Below are 17,770 nucleotides of genomic sequence, written 5' to 3'. Positions count from 1 at the left end.
TTTGTTTTTTGAGACAGTCTCGTTCTGTCACCCAGGCTGGAGTGCAGTGATGCAATCTCGGCTCACTGCAACCTCCACCTCACAGATTCAAGCAATTCTCCTGCCTCGGCCTCCTGAGTAGCTGGGACTACAGGCACGTGCCACCACGCCCAGCTAATTTTTAAATTTTTTAATACAGATGAGGTTTCACAATGTTGGCCAGGCTGGTCTCGAACTCCTGACCTTGTGATCTGCCTGCCTCAGCCTCCCAAAGCACTGGGATTACAGGCGTGAGCCACCACTAGTTTTTTTTTTTTTTTTTGAGACAGAGTCTTGCTCTGTCACCCAGGCTGGAGTGCAGTGGCACGATCTTGGCTCACTGCAAGCTCTGCCTCCTGGGTTCTCACCGTTCTCCTGCCTCAGTCTCCCGAGTAGCTGGGACCACAGGCGCCCACCACCATGCCCGGCTAATTTTTTCTATGTTTTAGTAGAGATGAGGTTTCACCATGTTAACCAGGATGGTCTCGATCTCCTGACCTCATGATCCGCCCAGCTCGGCCTCCCAAAGTGCTGGGATTACAGGCGTGAGCCACCACTAGATATTTTTAAATGTCAGTGCTAATTCAACCTGGGAGCTGCTTGGGGCGAGCCTGCCTCCCATTCCATTCAAAGTCTCATTGAGATAAATGCATATCTGATTGGTTCCTTTGGAAAGGCTAATCAGAAACTCAAAAGAACGCAAACGTTTGTCTCCCACCTGTGATCTGAAAGCCCCCAAGCCCACTCTTTGCCTTGAGTTGTCCCACCTTTCGGGACCAAACCAATGTTCATTTTACATATGTTAATTAGTGTTTCATGTCTCCCTTGTTAAAAGTAAAAATTGAGTACACTGAATGGGATAAATGCTTTAGGTAAACTTTTTGTGTAAATTAAAATCTTAGAGTTATTTTTGGTGCTCATTCAATATCTGGGTCATTTCCAAGTAACAAAGGGTTGTGATATGGGGAAATATGTTTCTAAAATTGTGGAATTGTTCTTATCTATAAATGCCCATATCTGAGAGTTCAGGATTTCTTGTTTTTTAGGGTTTCACTAAAGTTTTACATTACTAAGGATAAGGTTTCCAGTTAATACGTAATTCTGTATACAAAATGTGCCCAAAAGGGTTATTAGTAAAAAAAGAAAAGAATAATTTTGTCTAATTCAGAAGTTATCTAAAAGTTAGTTCAAGTTACAGTTTTTAAAAGGTTACTTATGAAACAATGTAGTAAGGTACCATTATAAAGGGGAGAAAGATGTGGAAAAGTTTAAATAATAAAATATCCTTTAAAACCTGATAAAGAATTGGAAACATTTGGCTAACTAACATTGTTATAGTTAAAGCTCTTAGTCTTGATTAAAGCAAGAAGTATTGTAAAAATGCATCAGCAGTTTGGCAACTCTTTTTTTAATATAGTTAAGCATGAAGCTGGATTTAGTGTGGAGCCAAATTCCACATACATGCTTGCATTGCTTCATATTATGTTTACTGTTTTGCATGGATAGTGCTGTAGTACTTATTAGTCATATGCCTAAAGTGAATTTGTTAATTGTACATGATGTATGAAAATATTAGTGAACTTAAGGATACTGAATTGTGTATCAGGAATAAAATATTCATTATGTTGGTTTTTGAGGGCCCTAGGTAACACTGCAGCCTCCAGGGTAAATTGAATAGGAAAAGTTAGGGTTGGTTTCCTGCTTATTTGTTTTTGCTTCTAGTTTTCATGTTTGCTGTTTATTCTCCTCTGACTTTGCTTGTGTATGCATGTACATAAAACCATGATTTTTCTTAGTTCCTAGTGGAAGGTTTTCATTTATTTTTGTGGTCCTGTGCATTTCTAGCAAGTAATCATTCATTCATTTATCTGGAATTCCTAAGCTACCTTTGTTGGGCCTGCAGGAATTAACGGGGCATACTAGCTTTTTTATCCTTAAACTAACTTTTTGGATTTTAGGCTTCCTGATACTTTAAGTGTGTTGCGTTTACTGTCACAAATAGAATTTTAGTCGTATTTCTCTCTCTCTGCCTAGTTTCTCCAAAATTTGTACACTGTTTATGAATATTCTTAATTCATTGCAATGTGTTTGTTTGCATACAGTCAAGCAGGGTCCCTAGGGCCACTCAGGGAGAGTATCAGGCCTCTGAGCCCAAGCTAAGCCATCATATCCCCTGTGACCTGCACGTATACATCCAGATGGCCTGAAGTAACTGAAGAATAACAAAATAAGTGAAAATGGCGTATTCCTACCTTAACTGATGACTTTACCTTGTGAAATTCCTTCTCCTGGCTCATCCTGGCTTAAAAGTTCCCCCACTGAGCACCTTGTGACCCCCCACCCCTGCCAGCCAAAGAGCAACCCCCTTTGACAGTATTTTCCATTACATACCCAAATCCTATAAAACAGCCCCACCCTTACCTCCCTTCGCTGACTCTCTTTTTGGACTCACCCTGCCTGCACCCAGGTGATTAAAAAGTTTTATTGCTCACACAAAGCCTGTCTGGTGGTCTCTTCACGTGGATGCATGTGAAATTTGGTGCTGTGACTCGGATCGGGGGACCTCCCTTGGAAGATCAATCCCCCGTCCTCCTGTTCTTTGCTCCATGAGAAAGATCCACCTAAGGCCTCAGGTCCTCAGACCAACCAGCCCAGGGAACATCTCACCAATTTTAAATCCAGTAAGCGGCCTCTTTTTACTCTCTTCTCCAACCTCTCTCACTATCCCTCAACTTCTCTCTCCTTTCAATCTTGGTGCCATCTTTTAATCTCTCCCTTCTCTTAATTTCAGTTCCTTTCCTTTTCTGATAGAAACAGAGGAGACACATTTTATCCGTGAAACCAAAACTCTGGCGCCAGTCACAGACTCGTGAAGACAGTCTTCCCTTAGTGTTTAATCACTGTGGGGACAAATGCTTGATTATACCTCCACGTTTCAGAGGTGTCTGATCACCGTGGGGACACCTGCCTTGATCCTTCACCCTTAGTGGCAAGCACCTCTATTTTGGGGGCAAGCAACCCCCACCCCTTCCCTCCGTTTCTCTACCCTCTCTTTTCTCTCCACTTTCCTGGGGGGGGCAAGCACCCCTCACCCCTTCTCTCCATGTCTCTACCCTCTCTTTTCTCTCCACTTTCCTGGGAGGCAAGCACCCCCCATCCCTTCTCTCCCTGTCTCTACCCTCTCTTTTCTCTCCACTTTCCTGGGAGGCAAGCACCCCCCATCCCTTCTCTCCCTGTCTCTACCCTCTCTTTTCTCTCCACTTTCCTGGGAGGCAAGCACCCCCCATCCCTTCTCTCCCTGTCTCTACCCTCTCTTTTCTCTCCACTTTCCTGGGAGGCAAGCACCCCCCATCCCTTCTCTCCCTGTCTCTACCCTCTCTTTTCTCTCCACTTTCCTGGAGGCAGGCACCCCCCATCCCTTCTCTCCCTGTCTCTACCCTCTCTTTTCTCTCCACTTTCCTGGGAGGCAGGCACCCCCCATCCCTTCTCTCCCTGTCTCTACCCTCTCTTTTCTCTCCACTTTCCTGGGAGGCAGGCACCCCCCATCCCTTCTCTCCCTGTCTCTACCCTCTCTTTTCTCTGGGCTTACCTCCTTCACTATGGGCAACCTTCCACCTTTCATTCCTCCCTCTTCTGGCTTAGCCTGTGTCTCAAGAACTTAAAACCTCTTCAACTCACACATGACCTAAAACCTAAACACCTTATTTTCTTCTGTAATGCCACTTAACCCCAATACAAACTCGATGACGGTTCCAAATAGCCAGAAAATGGCACTTTCCATTTCTCCATCCTACAAGATCTAGATAATTCTTGTTGTAAAATGGGCAAATAGTCTGAGGTGCCTGATGTCCAGGCATTCTTTTACACACTGGTCCCTCCCTAGTCTCTGTTTCCAATGCATCTCATCCCAAATTTTCCTTCTTTCCCTCCTGCCTGCCCCTCAGTCCCAACCCCAGGTGTTGCTGGGTCTTTCCAATCTTCCTTTTCTACCAACCCATCTGACCTCTCGCCTTATCCCCAGAATGCTCCTCAGGTCGCTCCCCAGCCAGGCTGAATCAGGCTCCAATTCTTCCTCAGCTTCTGCTCCTCCACCCTGTAATCCTTCTATCACCTCCTCTCCCCACACCCAGTTCAGCTTACAGTTTCATTCCATGACTGGCCCTCCCCCACCTGCCCAGCAATTTCCTCTTAAAAAGGTGGCTGGAGCTAAAGGCATAGTCAAGGTTAATGCCCTTTTTCTTTATCTGACCTCTCCAAAATCAGTTGGCATTTAGGCTCTTTTTCATCCAATATAAAAACCCACCCCAGCCGGGCGCGGTGGCTCAAGCCTGTAATCCCAGCACTTTGGGAGGCCAAGACGGGCGGATCACGAGGTCAGGAGTTCGAGATCATCCTGGCTAACTCGGTGAAACCCCGTCTCTACTAAAAAATACAAAAAGTTAGCCGGGCGAGGTGGCGGGCGCCTATAGTCCCAGCTACTCGGGAGGCTGAGGCAGGAGAATGGCGTAAACCCGGGAGGCGGAGCTTGCAGTGAGCTGAGATCCGGCCACTGCACTCCAGCCCAGGCAACAGAGCAAGACTCCGTCTCAAAAAAAATAAAAATAAATTTAAAAAAAAAACCCACCCCAGTTTATGGCTCATTTGGCAGCAACCCTGAGACGCTTTACAACCCTAGACCCTAAAGGATCAGAAGGCCATCTTATTCTCAATATGCATTTTATCACCCAATCAGCCCCTGACATTAGAAAAAAGCTTCAAAAATTAGAATCTGGCCCTCAAACCTCACAACAGGAATTAATCAACCTCGCCTTCAAAGTGTACAATAATAGAGAGGAGGCAGCCAGAAGGCAGTGCATTTCTGAGTTACAATTACTTGCCTCTGCTGTGAGATAAAACCCAGCTGCATCTCCAGCACACAAGAACTTCAAAACGCCTGAACCACAGTGGCCAGGCGTTCTTCCAGGACCGCCCGCCCCAGGATCTTGCTTCAAGTGCCAGAAATCTGGCCACTGGGCCAAGTATTGCCCGCAGCCTGGGAATCCTCCTAAGCCCTGTCCGATCTGTGCAAGACCCCACTGGAAATCAGACTGTCCAACTCACCCAGCAGCCACTCCCAGAGCCCCTGGAACTCTGGCCCAAGGCTCTCTGACTGACTTCTTCCCAGATCTTCTTGGCTTAGCGGCTGAAGACTGATGCCGCCCCATTGCCTCAGAAATCTCCTGGACCATCAAAGATATTTTAGGTAACTCTTACAGTGGAGCGTAAGTCCGTCCCCTTCTTAATCAATACGGAGGCCACCAACTCCACATTACCTTCTTTTCAAGGGCCTGTTTCCTTGCCTCCATAACTGTTGTGGGTATTGATGGCCAGGCTTCCAAACCTCTTAAAACTCCCCAACTCTGGTGCCAACTTGGACAATATTCTTTTATGCACTCCTTTTTAGTTCTTTTGGGACTCCCCACCTTCCCAGTTCCCTTATTAGGTCTAGGCATTTTAACTAAATTATCTGCTTCCCTGACTATTCTTAGGCTACAGCCATACCTTATTGCCGCCCTTTTCCCCAGTTCAAAGCCTCCTTCACATCCTCCCCTTGTATCTCCCCACCTTAATCCACAGGTATGGGACACCTCTACTCCCTCCTTGGTGACTGATCATGCACCCCTTACCATCCCATTAAAACCTAATCACCCTTACCCAGCTCAACACCAATATCCCATCCCACAGCACGTTTTAAAAGGATGAAAGCCTGTTATCACTTGCCTGTTACAGCATGGCCTTTTAAAGCCTATAAACTCTCCTTACAATTCCCCCATTTTACCTGTCCAAAAACCAGACAAGCCTTACAGGTTAGTTCAGGATCTGCACCTTATCAACCAAATTGTTTTGCCTATTCACCCCGTGGTGCCAAACCCATATATGCTCCTATCCTCAATACTTCCCTCTACAACCCATTATTCTGTTCTGGATCTCAAACATGCTTTCTTTGCTATTCCTTTGCACCCTTCATCCCAGCCTCTCTTTTTTTTCACTTGGACTGACCCTGACACCCATCAGGCTCAGCAAATTACCTGGGCTGTACTGCCACAAGGCTTCGCGGACAGCCCCCATTACTTCAGTCAAGCCCAAATTTCTTCCTCATCTGTTACCTATCTCAACATAATTCTTCATAAAAACACACATGCTCTCCCTGCTGATCATGTCTGGCTAAGCTCCCAAACCCCAACCCCTTCTACAAAGCAACAACTCCTTTCCTTCCTAGGCATAGTTAGATACTCCACCTTTGGATACCTAGTTTTACCATCCTGACTAAACCATTATATAAACTCACAAAAGAAAACCTAGCTGACCTGATAGATCCTAAATCCTTTTGCCGCTCCTCTTTCTGTTCCTTAAAAACAGCCCTAGAAGCTGCTCCCACACTAGCTCTCCCTAACTCATCCCAACCTTTTTTCATTACACACAGCTGAAGTGCAGGGCTGTGTGGGTGGAATTCTAACACAAGAGCCGGGACCACACCCTGTAGCCTTTCTGTCCAAACAACTTGACCTTACTGTTTTAGCCTAGCCCTCATGTCTGTGTGCGTTGGCTGCTGATGCTTTAATATTTTTAGAGGCCCTCAAAATCACAAACTGTGCTCAACTCACTCTCTACAGTTCTCATAACTTCCAAAATCTATTTTCTTCCCCACACTTGATGCATATACTTTCTGCCCCCCTGCACTACCTCTCAGCAAGCCGAACTCATTGCCCTAACTCTAGCCCTCACTCTTGCAAAGGAATTACATGTCAATATTTATACTGACTCTAAATATGCTTTCCATATCCTGCACCACCATACTTATATGTGCTGAAAGAGGTATCCTCACTACACAAGGGTCCTCCATCATTAATGCCTATTTAATAAAAACTCTTCTCAAGGTCGCTTTACTTCCAAAGGAAGATGAAGTCATTCAGTGCAAATGCCATCAAAAGGCATCAGATCCCATTGCTCAGGGCAATGCTTATGCTGATATGGTAGCTAAACAAGCAGCTAGCTTCCAACTTCTGTCCCTCACAGCCAGTTTTTCTCCTTCTCATCAGTCCCTCCCACCTACTCCACTACTGAAACTTCCACCTATCAATCTCTTCCCACACAAGGCAAATGGTTCTTACACCAAGGAAAATATCTCCTTCCAGCCTCACAGGCCCATCCTATTCTGTCATCATTTCATAACCTCTTACATGTAGGTTACAAGCCACTAGCTTGCCTCTTAGAACCTCTCATTTTCTTTCCATCATGGAAATCTATTCTCTAGGAAATCACTTCTCAGTGTTCCATCTGCTATTCTAGTACTCCTCAGGGATTGTTCAGGCCCTCTCCCTTTCCTACACATCAAGCTCGAGGATTTGCCCCTGCCCAGGACTGGCAAATTGACTTTACTCACATGCCCTGAGTCAGGAAACTAAAATACCTCTTGGTCTAGGTAGAGACTTTCTTTTTTTTGGTGTTTTTTTTTTGAGACGGAGTCTCGCTCTGTCGCCCAGGCTGGAGTGCAGTGGCCGGATCTCAGCTCACTGCAAGCTCCGCCTCCCAGGTTCACGCTATTCTTCTGCCTCAGCCTCCAGAGTAGCTGGGACTACAGGCGCCCACCACCTCGCCTGGCTAGTTTTTTTGTATTTTTTAGTAGAGACGGGCTTTCACCGTGTTAGCCAGGATGGTCTCAATCTCCTGACCTCCTGATCCACCCGTCTCGGCCTCCCAAAGTGCTGGGATTACAGGCTTGAGCCACCGCACCCGGCCTAGGTAGACACTTTCACTGGATGGGTAGAGGCCTTTCCCACAGGATCTGAAAAGGCCACCACAGTCACTTCTTCCCTTCTGTCAGACATAATTCCTTGGTTTGGCCTTCCTACCTCTATACAGTCTGATAACAGACCGGCCTTTATTAGTCAAATCACCCAAGCAGTTTCTCAGGCTCTAGGTATTCAGTGAAACCTTCATATCCCTTACCATCCTCAATCTTCAGGAAAGGTAAAACGGACTAACGGTCTTTTAAAAACACACCTCACCAAGCTCAGCCACCAATTTAAAAAAAAAAAAAAAAAGACTTCTATCAAAAATAGAGCCCAAAAACTCACCAACCAAACAAGTAATTACACTGAACCCCCTTGGGCACTCTCTGATTGGATGTCATGGGTCCTCCCAATTCTTAGTTCTTTAATACCTGTTTTTCTCCTTTTCTTATTCGGACCTTGAGTCTTCCGTGTAGGTTTTCAATTCATACAAAAGTGCATCCAGGCCATCACCAATCATTCTATATGACAAATGCTCCTTTAACAACTCCGTAATATCACCCCTTATCACAAAATCTTCCTTCAGATTAATCTCTCCCACTCTAGGTTCCCACGCTGCCCCTAATCCTGCTCAAAGCAGTCATGAGAAACATCGCCCATTATCTCTCCATACCACTCCCAAAATTTTTGCTGCCCCAACACTTCAACACTATTTTATGTTATTTTTCTTATTAATATAAGAAGACAGAAATGTCAGGCCTCTGAGTCCAAGCTAAGCCATCATATCCCCTGTGACCTACATCCAGATGGCCTGAAGTAACTGAAGAATCACAAAATAAGTGAAAATGGCCTATTCCTGCCTTAACTGATGACATTACCTTGTGAAATTCCTTCTCCTGCTCATCCTGGCTCAAAAGCTCCCCCACTGAGCACCTTGTGTCCCCTGCCCCTGCCAGGCAGATAACAACCCCTTTGACTGTAACTTTCCATTACCTACCCAAATTTCTATAAAACAGCCCAATCCCCATCTCCCTTCACTGACTCTCTTTTCGGACTCAGCCCGCCTGCACCCAGGTGATTAAAAAGCTTTGTTGCTCACACAAAGCCTGTTTGGTGGTCTCTTCACACAGATGTGTGTGAAAGAGAGAACTCAGAAATCTGGCATGCCGGCAAAAGGATAAGAATTTCTTATGAGTCAGTCTCTGGGCTCTTTCTCTCTCTCTGCAAACTGGTTAAATATAAAGTAAAAGTCACTGTATATTTCCTCTGTAAAATTTTAAATTAATTGGTTTAATAATAATAAGAGCTTAAGTCAAATATTTTGTCAGAAAAGTAGAAAGTGTAATGCCTTTTAGTTCCCGTGACTTTAGCAATATTTGTGAAATAAAGACAGTTTTCAAGATTATTGGAAAAATACAGTTGTCTTCAAAATGTAAACATATGGTGTACATTATGTTCAAATACTAGGTTTGCTAAATCCTCTAACGTAATAAGCTGCTTTTTTGGCTTTTGAAAATTGTTGAACTTGCCTGCTTTCCAGCTAGGTAAGGCCTGGGGACATGTGGAGTTGGCCATGTCCCTAGCTGTGCTGGAAGTGGTCAAACCTTATCAGAACTTAACTTACCAGTTTTGTTTTTTTTTTTTTTTTACACAGAGTCTCACTCTGCCCCCCAGGCTGGAGTGCAGTGGTGCAATCTCAGCTCACCCACAGTCTCCATCTCCCAGTTTCAAGCAATTCTCTGCCCCAGCCTCCCGAGTAGCTGGAATTACAGACACCTGCCACCACACTTGGCTAATTTTTTTTTTTTTTTTTTTTTTTTTTTTTTTAGTAGAGACGGGGTTTCACCATCTTGCCTAGGTTGGTCTTGAACTCCTGACCTCATGATCCACCTGCCTTGGCCTCCCAAAGTGCTGGGATTACAGGCATGAGCCACCTTACCTGGCCTAACTTACCAGGTTTTATGTTAAAATTCGCCATTATAGGCCAGTCGTGGTGGCTCACACGTGTAATCCCAGCATTTGGGAAGGCTGAGGTGGGTGGATCACCTAAGGTCAGGAGTTCAAGACCAGCCTGACCAACATGGTGAAACCCTATCTCTAGTAAAAATACAAAATTAGTTGGGCATGGTGGCGCATGCCTGTAATCCCAGCTACTGGGGAGGCTGAGGCAGAAGAATCATTTGAACTCAGGAGGCAGAGGTTGCAGTGAGCCGAGATCATGCCATTGCACTCCAACCTGGGCAATAAGAGTGAAACTTTGCCTCAAAAAAAACAAATTCGCCATTATAACATGCAATTAAGACTACTAGAAACAGTTTTACATGCAAGACATATAAGAACAGTAGAACGTGTTGGGTTGGGTTTTTGTTTTGTTTTGCTTTTTTTGTTTGTTTGTTTGTCTTGTAGAAGGTTATAAGAGGTTTTTGCTTCTTTAAAATTTCCAAGGCATCGTTTTGGCAAAATAAATAATTTATGGTAATCTGGAATTCCAAAATCAAACTTCAGTTTCAATATTGTCTTTCCTAATGCCTGGCTTTCTGGATGAATCAGAGGGCCCCTGAAAACACCCAGAAAAGAGGTAAACAGGATTATTTGACATGTTTAGTCACATGGAAGTGCCAAAATGATGTTTAATCTTCTTTAGATTTTTGTGAATAATACTAATATATATTCCAAAATTGTATGGGATTTCTAAAATTCTAATGTCTAAGTATATGTTACCAATCACAATTATAGTTATTATGTTAAGTTATTATAAACACAGAAATGACCAAATTTCCTTGTATAAAGCTACTAACCCACATAAAACAAAGAAACAAAAAAAATTAACTACATATCAAGAACAGACTTCCGTGTTAAACCAGCTAATACTGAAATTGTTTAAAATAGTTTAGTTTAGAACCTGTGGCTTTGCAGACGCCGTCACTGCCACCAGGAACCCTGTACTATCAGCCACGGTCAACCCCACCATGTTCTTCGACATCGCTGTCACGGCAAGCCCTTGGGCCGCGTCTTCTTCGAGCTGTTTGCAGACAAGTTTCCAAAAACAGCAGAAAACTTTCATGCTCTGAGCACTGGAGAGAAAGGATTTGGTTATAATGATTCCTGCTTTCACAGAATTATTTCAGGGTTTATGTGTCAGGGTGGTGACTTCACATGCCATAATGGCACTGGTGGCAATGAGGAAAGAGAGAGACCCTCTCATATTGTTTTATATTGTTTTATACTTAGTACCTGTTTTAAGCAAGGAAGTGAAACCAAAGACAGGCAGCCCAGCACCAGGCCCAAAATCGGGCCTGAGCCTGCCTGGCCTAAACCTAGTAGTTAAAAATCAACTCATAACTTAGAAACCGATGTTATTCATAGATTCCAGGCATTGTATAGAAGAACACTGTGAAACTCCCTGCCCTGTTCTGTTTCTCTCTGACTATCAGTGCATGAAACCCTGTCACATATCCCCTAGATTGCTCAATCACGACCCTTTCATATGAAATCTTTAGTGTTGTGAGCCCTTAAAAGGGACAGAAATTGTGCACTCGGGGAGCTCAGATTTTAAGGCAGTAGCTTGCCGATGCTCCCAGCTGACTAAAGCCCTTCCTTTACAACTCGGTGTCTGAGAGGTGTTGTCTGCGGCTTGTCCTGCTACAGCAAGTCCATCTGCAGGGAGAAATTTGATGATGAGAACTTCATCCTAAAGCGTACAGGTCCTGGCATCTTGTCCACGGCAAGTGCTGGATCCAACACAAATGGTTCCCAGTTTTTCATCTGCACTGCCAAGACTGAGTGGTTGGATGGCAAGCACGTGGTCTTTGGCATGGTGAAAGAAGGTATGAATATTGTAGAGGCCATGGAGCACTTTGGGTCCAGGAATGGCAAGACCAGGAAGAAGATCACCATTGTTGACTGTAGACAACTCTAATAAGTTTGACTTACGTTTTGTCTTAAGCACCAGACCATTCCTTCTGTAGCTCAGGACAGTACCCTCCACCCCATTTGCTCACAGTATCCTAGTATCTTTGTGCTCTCACTGCAGTTCCCTTCCATGCCTAGCTGGACGGCAGAGTTGAGTTAAAGTTTATGACTATGAAATAAAAACTAAATAACAACAACAGAAAATTGTTTATAACCAATGCTTGATCCCATATTCCTGGGAAAACAAAGCTTCAGGTACATTTGGTCATCTGGTCAGCCATTTAAACATTTTATAAAGGGATTTCATTCCATTGTTATTTTCCATGCATGTTTTCTGGTTATAGAAAAGCTTTCCCATGCAAGAGGGCTGATGTTATAACAGTAGATTATTATGCTACAGTGTATTTTCACCAGATTAAAAAAAGCTTCTTATGGTTTGAATCTTCTGGAAACATCAGAGAAAGACTGTCCTTGCCATCTACACTATAGCAAAACTTCAGGACCTTGAACTTTGGGTTCATAACCTCACAAATGAGAAGGGTTCCTCCACGCTCTTGGAGTTGTGCACCCACTGGGACTCTTAAGGTAAAACTAACCAGGGAAAATTCTCCTAAGAAGAAGATGGCATCATTGATGTGGACAGCTTTTCCCAAGTTCACAGATTAAGACTTCTACTGTAATGAAGCTCTTATCTTTGAGTATTTTTTTCTTGCTTATGCCTTCTACAAACAATAGAAGTGGAAAAGGGGTCTGTTTTGTGCACTTATGGGGTACACTTTTATTTGTGAAGGAGTTTGCAGCCAGCCTTATACATGGATAAAGGATAAAGGCCCAATGTGGGTAAGACACTTTAATGGTACATGCATTAGCTCATAATCAGTCAAAAACAAAAAATTGATTCACTCCACATAACCCACATGGTGGGTTAAAGAGCACATTGCCAGAAGTCCTACACTCTTCTAAAAGGGCATCATTTGTTAGGTCCTTTTTCCATGGTTTAAAGTAAAAGAAGCAATGATTAGAAATGCATCCCTCATGATAGGTTCTATAGCAAATTCTACTCTAAAGGCTACAGACCCTAAATTCTCTTGTGAAAGTTATAATAGAATTGGCTAAACAGAGAAGTATCTGTGCAGCTGCTGGCACTTGTGGCCTATAGAGAAATACATCAAATGAAGATTATAGAAATTCAGTGGTAGGAGATTTATCGTGATCCCCAATAGGTAGGGACTATGCCCCAAGCCGGCATGAAGCAGTTACAGAAAAAAGACCATCGGTCCCTCTGCCTCCCATAAAGATTTATGGGGATCACATCTCTTGAAGGGGCAGATGAGGCAGGAAAATAGGGTTGGGAGACAGGGAACCTAAGATCGATTCACACTTCAGCTATAACAGGAAATATCCTCTCCAAAGGGCGTATGACTATGTAACTTGAATACTTCATCCTCTCCATTTACATAAGGTGTATCTGAAGTAACCAATGGAATCCTCTAGGGGGTAAATACCCCACAATTCTGTAACAGGGCCTTTGAGCCCCTACGCTCCGCCTGCTCCCACACTGTGGCGTATAAGTTCATTTTCAATAAATCCCTTCATTCCTTCCTTACCTTGTGCATTTTGTCAAGACGCCAAGAACCTGCATGCCCTCCACCGGTAACAAAAATATTTAATAAAATAAGGAGTTGCTACTGAGGGTCTAGGAAGTGGTGAAAAGGGAAGAGTGGAGGAAGCAAGGATAACTAGAGATCTATGTGAAGTGAGCACGGGACACAAGCACCAATAGGCCTAGGAGAGATGAGGAGGAAGGAGAGATGGGGGGTGGGGAGCAACCTCCCAAGCCCAGCACTCAACCTTGAATAGGGTGGGATGCGGGGTAGGGGGAGCTCCCTGCCACCAACCAGCTATCAAAAGGGGCAATCTGGACTTTAAAGGAGCTGTGAGAGGGGGAGGGAGGGAGCAGCTGAAGCCCCAACACAAACTAGCCTGCCCTCCCACCCACCCCCAGCCCAGTCATCAAGCCAGCCAACACATCATACCCTTCCCCTTCGTGACTGACCCATTAGAATGCCCTGAGTTATAAAGGCCTTCCACTTAGAGGAAAACGTACTGTCCCTCCGGTCTCCCCTCCCAGCCCCCAACCACCCCTACGCCACTTCCCTTCCCTCTCAACCAGACTCTTAGCAAAGAACCCAGGTGTGGCTGAAAGGCTGCCCACCCTGGAAACAGCTTTAGCAGTTTTCCCAGGAAAAAGCCACAAGCCTTGGGGGCTCAGAGGCCCAAGGACAAAGAAAGGCCTTTCCTCCTAGCAGGAAGCCAGCCGATTCTTGGGAAAGGGAAGGAACAAACTCAGAGCCTCAGGGCCGAGGGTGAGATCAGCACTCCAGCTGGACAGGAATCTAGCTGGGTGACCTCTCTGAGCCTCAGTCTCCTCCTCTGACCATGGGGACAACAAACTTCGCTTGCAAGGTGTGTGGAGGGTAACCGATGTAGGAAGGCATTTAGTAGGGCTTGTTCTCTAACCACCTCTCTCCCAGAGTTTCAAAGGGAGTGGGATCTGGGGAAGGTTGAGGCCTCAGGCCTGGGAAGTAGGAACACTTTCCCTTATAACCACCACCATCCCAGGCCTGGAAGAAGTAAGATCAGAAGTTGGACAAGAGAGGTCCGGCGGTGCGGACGTCACCGTAGCTCGCCACTGTCGGCTCGGGTGGGCTCGGGTGGGCTCGGTGAACGCAGCGAGCGAGGGCAGAGGCCAGCAGAGGCGGGGAGCAGGCGGGGTGGAGAAACGGATCCCGGGTCGCTCCCTGCTTCGCCGCCGCCTCCTGGCAGGGCCAGCAGAGCCAGTGTTCCAGCGCCCCCGTAACACCTCAAAACACACGGAGTCCGTTTTGGGGACCTTGGCGGCAGGGTGAGGGGGACCTAGGAAACTGCGGTGGGGCCGCCGCGGGGCCAAGCGCCTAGACCTCGCCCTTAGGTAAACGCGGGCCGACCCGGGGGGTGGATGGGCTCGGGCTGCGTCGGGGTGAGGCGGAGGTGAGCGGCCAGCGAAGAGCGCAGGAGCAGGCCCGGGAGGACGAGAGGGCTGACCCAGTTTCGGAATAGCGCGGCCCGGGCGGCGTGGTGCGCTGGGAGGAATGCTGGGGCTGTAGCTAGCACCAAACTTGACCACGCTGAGATCTTTTCATTCTGCTCTGAACTTCAAATTTCCTTCCCCCTTATTTATTTTTATTTATTTATTTATTTTGAGACGGAGTTTCGTTTTTGTTGCCCAGGGCTGGAGTGCAGTGACATGATCTGGGCTCACTGCAACCTCCACCTCCTGGGTTCGAGCAATTGTCCTGCCTCAGCCTCTGGAGTAGCTGGGATTACAGACCCCAGCCACTATGCCCAGCTAAATTTTTTTTTTAATTTTTATTTATTTATTTATTTATTTTTGTAGTAGAGACAGAGCTTCACCATGTTGGCCAGGCTGCTCTCGAACTCCTGTCCTCAAGTGATCCACCTGCCTCAGCCACCCAAAGTGCTGGGATTACAAGCATGAGCCACCGCACCCGACCTTCCCCCAATTTTTAAAACTCACTGGCTGGGCTGACAGCTGCAGGGCCAGGAGTTCAAAACTCAGCCTCCTCAGACGGAGGAGGTTGTTTGTTTTGTTTGAGACAGAATCTCACTCTGTCGCCAAGGCTGGATTGCAATGGCGGGATCTCGGCTCACTGCAACCTCTGCCATTCTCCTACTTCAGCCTCCCGAGAAGCTGGGATTACAGGTGCGTGCCATCACACCCAGCTAATTTTTGTATTTTTAGTAGAGACAGGGTTTCACCATGTTGGCCAGGATGGTCTCAAACTCTTGATCTCAAGTGATCTGCCCACCTTGGCCTCCCAAAGTGCTGGGATTATGGGTGTGAGCCACCATGCCTGGCCAGACCTGGGGTTTAGACCCATTAAAGAGCTTCCTTACAGATGGCTGGTGGTCTTGCCACCAACTGTTTCAAAAGTAGATGCCTGGTTTAGAGTACTTAAGACATTCACAGATTCAAATGTTGAATTTTTAAATATCGCCGATATATTTCTGTATTGTATTACCAAAAAGAAAAAAAAAGAAAAAGTTCCACAGGAGTTTGGAACCGGAAAACAGCCTGTTTGGGGAGTGGGGAGCACAGCAGGGCTGCCCGGGCCCCTCCTCCTCCCTGTTCCTTAGGCTCCCACCCTCTGCCAGACTTACCTGTAAATCGGGCCATACTTCTGGAAATTCTGGACATGGTGAAGGTGGACTTTGTGTGAGCCTGTCTCCCTCCAGAAATGGTACAGGTTTAGCCAGCCATTGTCACCAGGAGAGGGGATCTCGTTGAAGGGGCGAGGACTGCGAGTGGAGATGCCAGCTCCCTCACTGGTGGGCACCCTGAGATGCCCCAGCCTCTCCCTGGGGGCACTCAGAAAGGTCTGGCAGCCTTTGACCAGGACTGAGCGTGGGGGAAGACCCTTGGCCAGCATGCTGTCCCCACAGCTGTGACTGTACCTGCTCCACTCCAGCGGGGACTGCCAGGATGACTGTAGCTCTGGGCCACCAGGGCCAAGATTATAACTACCATCTCAAGGCCATGCCAGAAGCTGATAAAACATTCACGTCCTTCCTCCTCCTGCAGGCTCTAACCCACAGACAGCTCCTCCCCTACTCGGTATGAAGGTTCAGTCTGGAATTTCTGCAGCGTGAGATTCTCCAAATGACAGTGTCAGGCCTCTGAGCCCAAGCCAAGCCATCGCATCCCCTGTGACTTGCACGTATACACCCAGATGGCCTGAAGTAACTGAAGAATCACAGAAGAATTGCAAATGCCCTGCCTCACCTTAACTGATGTTATTCTACCACAAAAGAAGTGAAAATGGCCGGTCCTTGCCTTAAGCAATGATATTATCTTGTGAAATTCCTTTTCCTGGCTCATCCTGGCTCAAAAATTTCCCCCACTGAGCACCTTGTGACCCCCCACTCATGCCCACCAGAGAACAACCCCCCTTTGACTGTAATTTTCCTTTACCTACCCAAATCCTATAAAATGGCCCCACCCTTATCTGCCTTCACTGACTCTCTTTTCGGCCTCAGCCTGCCTGCACCCAGGTGAAATAAACAGCCATGTTGCTCACACAAAGCCTGTTTGGTGGTCTCTTCACACGGACACGCTGACATTTTGGTGCCATGACTCGGATCAGGGGACCTCCCTTGGGAGATCCATCCCCTGTCCTCCTGCTCTTTGCTCCGTGAGAAAGATCCACCTATGACTTCTGGTCCTCAGACCAACCAGCCCAAGGAACATCTCATCAATTTTAAATCGGGTAAGCAGCCTCTTTTTACTCTCTTCTTCAACCTCTCTCACTATCCTTCGGCCTCTTTCTCCTTTCAATCTTGGCGCCACCTTTCAGTCTCTCCCTTCTCTTAATTTCAATTCCTTTCATTTTCTGGTAGAGACAAAGGAGACACGTTTTATCTGTGGACCCAAAACGCTGGCACCGGTCACGGACTGGGGAAGGCAGCCTTCCCTTGGTGTTTAATCATTGCAGGGACGCCTCTCTGATTACTCACCCACGTTTCAGTGGTGTCTGACCACGCTGCAGGGTCGCCTGCCTTGGTCCTTCACCCTAAGCGGCAAGTCCTGCTTTTCTGGGGGAGGGGCAAGCACCCCAACCCCTACCCTCCCTGTCTCTACCCCTTCTCTGCTTTTCTGAGGGAGGAGCAAGCACCCCGACCCCTTCTCTGTTTCTACCCCTTCTCTGCTTTTCTGGGGAAGGGGCAAGTACCCTGACCTCTTATTTTTGCACCCCCTCTTATTTTTGCGCCCTGACCTCTTATTTTTGCACCCCAATCCCTTAGTTCCATACCCCGACCCCTTTCCCGCTTTTCTGGAGAGCAAGAACCCCCGAACTCCTTCTCTCCGTATCTCTACTCTCTCTTTTCTCTGGGCGTGCCTCCTTCACTATGGGCAACCTTCCACCCTCCATTCCTCCTTCTTCTTCCTTAACCTGTGTTCTCAAGAACTTAACACCTCTTCAACTCACATCTGACCTAAAACCTAAACG

At 46.4% G+C, this 17,770-nt stretch overlaps 1 protein-coding gene across 2 annotated transcripts in view; it reads right to left on the bottom strand.

Annotated features, from left to right (window-relative positions):
- LOC117070377 (cholesterol side-chain cleavage enzyme, mitochondrial) overlaps window positions 1-16,282 on the bottom strand; it is a 31,318-nt gene extending 15,036 nt beyond the window's left edge. The window contains exon 1 of one of the 2 annotated variants that reach the window (XM_033189393.1): window positions 15,924-16,282. In XM_033189393.1, coding sequence (XP_033045284.1) covers window positions 15,924-16,192 — 269 coding nt within the window. In that variant the 5' untranslated portion in view covers window positions 16,193-16,282. The remainder of the gene's footprint in view (window positions 1-15,923) is intronic. The other variant, XM_033189394.1, reaches the window with a different exon arrangement.
- Window positions 16,283-17,770: the final 1,488 nt, after the last annotated feature.

Source organism: Trachypithecus francoisi, unplaced genomic scaffold (genome assembly GCF_009764315.1).
Source record: "Trachypithecus francoisi isolate TF-2019V2 unplaced genomic scaffold, Tfra_2.0 Lachesis_group3, whole genome shotgun sequence".
Lineage (NCBI taxonomy): Eukaryota > Metazoa > Chordata > Mammalia > Primates > Cercopithecidae > Trachypithecus > Trachypithecus francoisi.
This window is presented reverse-complemented; position numbering and strand designations above follow the sequence as displayed.